At 45.5% G+C, this 6,324-nt stretch overlaps 1 protein-coding gene across 1 annotated transcript; it reads left to right on the top strand.

Moving 5' to 3' along the window:
• The first annotated feature begins 1,003 nt into the window (after nt 1-1,003).
• Nucleotides 1,004-2,440, top strand: LOC124681540 (GDSL esterase/lipase At5g03600-like). The gene is made up of 4 exons (XM_047216441.1): nt 1,004-1,313; nt 1,409-1,695; nt 1,802-2,078; nt 2,205-2,440. The coding sequence occupies exons 1-4, from the start codon at nt 1,004-1,006 to the stop codon at nt 2,438-2,440; spliced, it is 1,110 nt and encodes a 369-aa protein (XP_047072397.1).
• Nucleotides 2,441-6,324: the final 3,884 nt, after the last annotated feature.

The raw sequence follows: 6,324 nt of genomic DNA, 5'->3' as shown, positions 1-6,324 counted from the left end.
ACGTGGTGGTGGTCGGCGGGGAATAAAGACCTGTGCGTCCGGTGGTGTCCACCACTTTCTAATATTTTTTATTATCCTGACATGTGAGACCCGGTCCATCTCACCAAATTCTGCCACCTCAGCCAGGCCCTACCTGTCAGATTCCTTGTCAATTCGCGTTTAATTTGCGCTTAGCGATTCCGCAAAAAACTGGGCAAAATGTGGTGGTTTTTTGTTCCACAAACGTAAACTGGTGGTATATGGTAAATTTCACCATCAAAATGGTGGTTTTATGCTATTCACTCTGATACTTCAGTTCGTGTCAAACAGGATCAAAATGTTCACGAACTTGAGATTTCCCTACTTCTGTACTTAATCTGGACAAGTATTGATATTGAATCAAATATAATTTGGGCTTAATTGAATGTAATTTGTCCGAAAAAAATCTACGTTTGGACAGACTTCCATAAGTGGGTTTGCAGATCCACCATTATGCTGTGTAGCGGTGTTCGAGCGGGCGTGGCACTAGTTGTATCGATTTTCTTCTGGTTTTTGCTAATTAACTGGAAACATTTCTCTTCTTGATTAACAAATAAACGTTTTTTGTCTTCTCATCGCCTCATCGGTTTGAACGAGTTCAAAGGAGAAAGCCCCAAGGGTCCACCGTATGCAACGAGGGTTGTTTGCTTGGCTAGTGGAATCCGTCTCCGACTGTGCTGTACATCCCTGGCGCGTATCTGTGACTCCGTGCCCGATACTGTACGCACGTCTAGCTATGGTTTCCGATTCCGACCGATAACGCGAGTCCGTTTACGACTTCCTTCCTGGTGTTTGAGCTTTGCGTTGCTGGTTCCATAAATAGAAGAGAGGAGCGCATCGAAGAGGACAAGCTAGCTCGAGTTCCTGATTTCGACCTTTTCCGTTCCCGACCAGCAAATTCGAGGACCCTCGCCTCGGGCCAGCGCGCGGCTACCTAGCTACCACAGAAAGCAGTTCGGCGATCCGCCTTCGAAGCACCGGAGGCATGAAGCTTCGTCCGGCCGTCCTCGGCCTCCTCCTTCTCCTCGTCCTTGTTCTAAACCCCAATGGCGCGGAGGCCCGGCCTGCCCCTGCCGGCGGCCATCGTCAGAAGAAGCTGTCGAGCTACAGCTTCTTCGTCTTTGGGGATGACTTCGCCGACAACGGGAACCTCCCTCTAACAGACCCCGTCACCCAGATGTCGCGGCAATGGGCCTACCCCTACGGCTCCTCCTACGTTGACGCCGACGGAAACCCACGACCAAATACTCCGTCGGGACGCTTCTCCAACTACCAAATCCAATCAGATTTCATCGGTAAGTACTGTAATCTCACTTAGACTCACTCATGTGATGTTACGTGCATCATAAATAACACCGCGTGTTGCTTTATTTCTACGTCGTACCTGCAGCAACGATCTTGGGGCTCGAGGAAGCACCTCCGGCGCATGCTCTGACGGCGGAGAAAACCTGCGACCCGTCCGGCATGACCTTCGCTTATGCTGGCGCTGGCGTCTTGGATAGCTCGTCGACGCACAATGTCCCCACCCTTGCCAAGCAGGTCGACACTTTCAGGAAGATGGTCAAGGATGGGACCATTACACAGCAGCAACTTAGTCGCTCCGTTGCCCTCGTCGCTATATCCGGCAACGACTACCACGGGAGCTCCAGCACCATTGGCCTAAGCAACCCCAACGATGTGAGTAGCTAGCAACAGATCACAAGCATACATGCATAGATTTTAAATAACAATTTTGTCTGTGCATCTTAATTACTGAGCTAACTTTTCATGTATATATATGCAGATCAATGCTTATATTGGGAAGGTGACGAAGGAGATTGCAGCCAACGTGGAGCAATTGCAGAAGCTAGGGGTGACAAAGGTTGTCGTCAACAACCTGCACCCCGTCGGATGCACGCCATTGCAAACACGGACCAACAACTACACCACGTGCGACGTCTTTGGAAATTTGGGTGCATCCGTCCATAACAGTAACCTCAAACAAACGATGGAGGGCAAGAAAAATGTCCACGTTGCCGACCTCTACACCGCCTTCAGTAATATTGTGGATACCGCCCCAGGTATGTACATACATGCATGCATCCACAAGTATGCCCAAAGTATTATTTACAAGATTTCGGATATATAGATGGATTTGATTGTGTGCTTGAGCTTTGTTTAAATTTCTTTTATCTATATGCATTCAGGTAAAGGCCAAGAGCTATCTAAACAATTCAAGCGCAAACTTTCACCGTGCTGCAAAAGTTTTGATTCAAATGGTTACTGCGGGCAACAAGGCGATTCCTCGGAGCTTTTGTACAGTGTATGCGACAAGTCCAATAAATTTTTCTACTGGGATGACATGCACCCGACGCATGCAGGGTGGGAGGCAGTGATGAAGCAATTGGAAAAGCCCTTGAAAGAGTTTGTAGATCAAGACTAGATAGATTCCATGATATTTATAGAGCTACCGATGCAAGCTCAACATCTCTAATTATTTTTTCTAGGATTGCAGCTTACTTAGTTTGGACTATATATTTATTATTTACATGACTTCGTCTTCTTCCTTCTGTGATTTTTTTTGGGTTCATGGTCACGTGTACAACAAAATATATGTTGGAGGCCTGCTTCCGTACACCTCCCCTTCCCTCTTCAAACTCAAACACGTCAATGGTTGAGATTGCTCTATACCCCTTCGTAAGCTTAATTACAAAGTGGTACGGAACATTTCTGATATGTTTTGGGAGGGTGGTATACCTAAACCTATATGTTTTAGCTTTTTAAAACAAAACCATAAAGAAAACTGTTCACATAATGAACACTACTCTACTATAGTTGCCAAGAAAAAAAGACTCTCCGGCTCAAATTAGTAGAGGAAGCCATATACTTGTCCAATATAAGTATTCGACTGAGAGCTAACTTCATTCTCAGTAAGATGATGTCATCAAACCTCAGTTGCAAGTCATGTTGCATCTCATGACTAAACCGAATCACAATGCAATTCAAATGACATAAGACTTGACTGAGCACGAAGCTAGTTCTCAGCTGAGAACTAGCAAATCCCATATAAGTATACTCCTAAGTAGTGTGAATTAATTTGGGCTAAGGGGTTTTACTTTTTTTTTACCTATTATGCCTATAAACTCGAATGAGACCATGGAACCAATTGGCCATATGGCAACTCAAAAAGCTGCACGTGGAAGATTAGCAAAGAGATAGAAATTCACCAAAACTTAAAGTTCCCCGGTGGTACACTCGATGTGCGATTTGTCCAAATCCCACGCACCTAAGGTTCTTGATGACCAAGTAAAACCTATTATTGTTGTAGGTTTTTTCCAAATATCCTCTTTGCTTCTCTATTTACAAAATGTTCTAGCCTCTTCTCATATAGTAAAAAACTTAATCTCGGTTGATCAATTTACTCATGATAACTATGTCTCAATTTAATATGATCCTTTCAGCTTTCCGTGAATGACCTAGCCACCAAGACCCTTCTTCTTCGCTCCAATAGTGACGGTGACTTATACCCCTTCTTCAGATCCAAGACACCTCCACATGCAGCCATGTGATTGTGCAACCCTTTCTTCCCCCAGGGGGTAGGTCTTCAGGTTGTGGGTTTTTTGTCTCCTCCATTTACTCCAGAGCTTCAAGTTGGTGGTTGAGACGTAATCAGGGGCCCAATCTACCTTTTCACCAAATGGATTTGAATTTTCTCTTGATTCTATTGTGGAACTTCTAACCCTAGGTTTTCATAGTGGAGAGTCGAGACCCTTGTGAAGAGAGCATCTTGAGGGCTTGCTTGGTGTTGTACAAATCTATAGGTGTTGGGATCCTCTAATTAAGTTGTGGAGTTGTGCCACAATTTTGTGAAGGTTTGGTAGCCACACCTCGACCGGCAACGCTTAGTGGACAAGTGAATTCATCTTTGTGGTGGGTTCACCGGAACATAAGGCGAGACATTTGTGTTGTTGGTAGCCTCTGTTTCCCTTTGCAAGCTTAATAATAAATTGGTATAGGGCGACCTCAGTCCTTGATATGTTTGAGTTCTAGGGAGGGGGTGGACCAGAAACTAGCGTTTTTTTTTGAATTTTTTGTTAATAAAGAAAACTATTTACAAATTAAATATTACTCTATTGTAGTTGCCAAGAAAAAATCTCTCGGATCAAATTAATTGATGATGCCAAATACTTGTCAAAATACTCCTAAGTTGCACCAATTAATTTAAACCGATAGTTTCTTTGCCTCTACGTCCCATAAGTCCAAATCCCAGGAGAGCGAAAAGGTGCGAGAAGCTGGACAAGCAGGGGGCGGGATGCAGCAGGAGCTCACCAGGAGAGCAAAGGAGCTGCACGACAGGGAGTTCAAGCTGCCCTACCAGAACCCAGCGCCGTGTCACTACGGGAGAGCACAGATGTGCCGACGGCCGCCGTGTGTGCCGACGGCCAAATATCGGGGCCGTCGGCACAGAAGCATCCGGACCGCGGCGACAAAGATGGCTGTCGGCGTTAAAATGGCCGTCGGACAAGCCGGTTGTGCCGACGGTCACCGTCGGCACGGTTCGGCCGTCGGCACAGGACCGATCCGGCCGTCGGCAGAATATTTTTTTTCTTTTTTTTTACTACGGACCTGTGCTGCGACGGTTATACCGTCGGCATAGCTTTTTCCTATTTCTGCACGACAGTCTTCAAAAAATCATAACTAAATCATTCTAATTGAGAAAAATAAGTATAATATATCAAATTTTGCGGAAAAACAAGATCTATCATAGAAAAATATAAAAATGGAATATTTCAAATACCTAAACAAATATTTTTAGAAATGAGCTATAATGTTCGAGGTTTCATGGCTTTCACACACGCCAAAAATGAAAAAATTATCGCTCGTGGGTCGGATTAGAAATCTGTGTCCGGGGACTTGCTTCTCATCCTAGGGTCCACACACGTGCCAAATATGATCTCATTTTGGCAAACTATGCCATGCCGAGGCCGTTTCCCACCTCATTTCCCCTAAAATCCATAGAACTCCGGACATGATAGCCCTTTTCGTGAAGGGTTTTTCAAAATAATTGTCGTATCCCAGTTTTAACAAACGAAATAGTTACTATGACATATAAAATGACGTCACGCGGCTCCGTGGGATTTTTTGATTTCGTTCAAATTGCCATCTGGCAAAAACAGGGTCCACGGGACATGCGGTATCGCCGTACCGGGCGTGCGGGTGCACCCATTCACGAGCAAACTAAACGGACAAAAATTAGCACGTATAATGATGCGTCGTAGAACTTAAAACAATTTTTCCGGAGCGACGGATAGTTCACCCCTAGTTCAAATCTGGTCAGTTTCCAGCGGATTCGACGGGACACCGCCGGAGGCCGCATGGGTTCCCAAAATGCTAACGAGTCCACATGTCTTGTGATAGGTGGTGTGTAGGTGGTCTACTATCATTGCACGGAGGTTTCATGTCATACTAAAATACGCCCCATGTAGCTGCTTCACAAATAAAAACCGTTTGGGCACGCTAAAAATGAAAAGATGGCCGTCCGTAGGTCGGATTATAAATCCGCGTCCGGGGTCTTGCTTCCCATCCTAGGGCCCACACACGTGCCAAATATGATCTTGTTTCGGAAAACTATGCCATATCGAGGCCGTTTCCCACCTCATTTCCCTTGAAATCCATAGAACTCCGGACGTGATAGCCCTTTTCGTGAAGGGTTTTTCAAAATAATTGCCGTATCCCAGTTTTAACAAACGGAGTAGTTACTATGACATATAAAATGACGTCACGCGACTTTGTGGGATTTTTTTGACTTCGTTCAAATTGCCATCTGGCCAAAACAGGACCCCCGAGACATGCGGTATCGCCATACCGGGCGTGCGGGTGCACCCATTCGCGAACAAACTAAACGGACAAAAATTAGCACATATAATGATGTGTCGTTGAACTAAAAAAAAATTCCAGAATTTCTGGAGCGACGGATAATTGACCCCTAGTTCAAATCCGGTCAGTTTCCAGCGGATACGGCGGGACACCGCCGGAAGCCGCATGGGTTCCCAAAATGCTAACGCGTGCACATGACATGTGATAGGTGGTGCGTAGGTGATCTACTATCATCGCACGGAGGTTTCACTTCATACTAAAATGCGCCCCATGTAGCTGTTTCACAAATAAAAACCGTTTGGGCACGCTAAAAATGAAAAGATGGTCGTCCATAGGTCGGATTAGAAATCCGCGTCCGGGGTCTTGCTTCCCATCCTAGGGCCCACACACGTGCCAAATATGATCTTGTTTCGGCAAACTATGCCATACCGAGGCCGTTTCCCACCTCAT

This window comes from Lolium rigidum, unplaced genomic scaffold (genome assembly GCF_022539505.1).
Source record: "Lolium rigidum isolate FL_2022 unplaced genomic scaffold, APGP_CSIRO_Lrig_0.1 contig_46222_1, whole genome shotgun sequence".
In the NCBI taxonomy this organism is placed as follows: domain Eukaryota; kingdom Viridiplantae; phylum Streptophyta; class Magnoliopsida; order Poales; family Poaceae; genus Lolium; species Lolium rigidum.
Note: the sequence above shows the minus strand (reverse complement) of the source record. Positions and strands in the feature narration are given on the sequence as shown.

What these genes read in the sequence shown, in the direction of transcription:
- LOC124681540 (XM_047216441.1), top strand. Translation starts at nt 1,004, where the DNA reads ATGAAGCTTCGTCCGGCCGTCCTCGGCCTCCTCCTTCTCCTCGTCCTT. An exon ending in AATCCAATCAGATTTCATCG is followed by an intron (nt 1,314 to 1,408) that starts GTAAGTACTGTA and finishes TCGTACCTGCAG; the next exon opens with CAACGATCTTGGGGCTCGAG. An exon ending in TATTGTGGATACCGCCCCAG is followed by an intron (nt 2,079 to 2,204) that starts GTATGTACATAC and finishes ATATGCATTCAG; the next exon opens with GTAAAGGCCAAGAGCTATCT.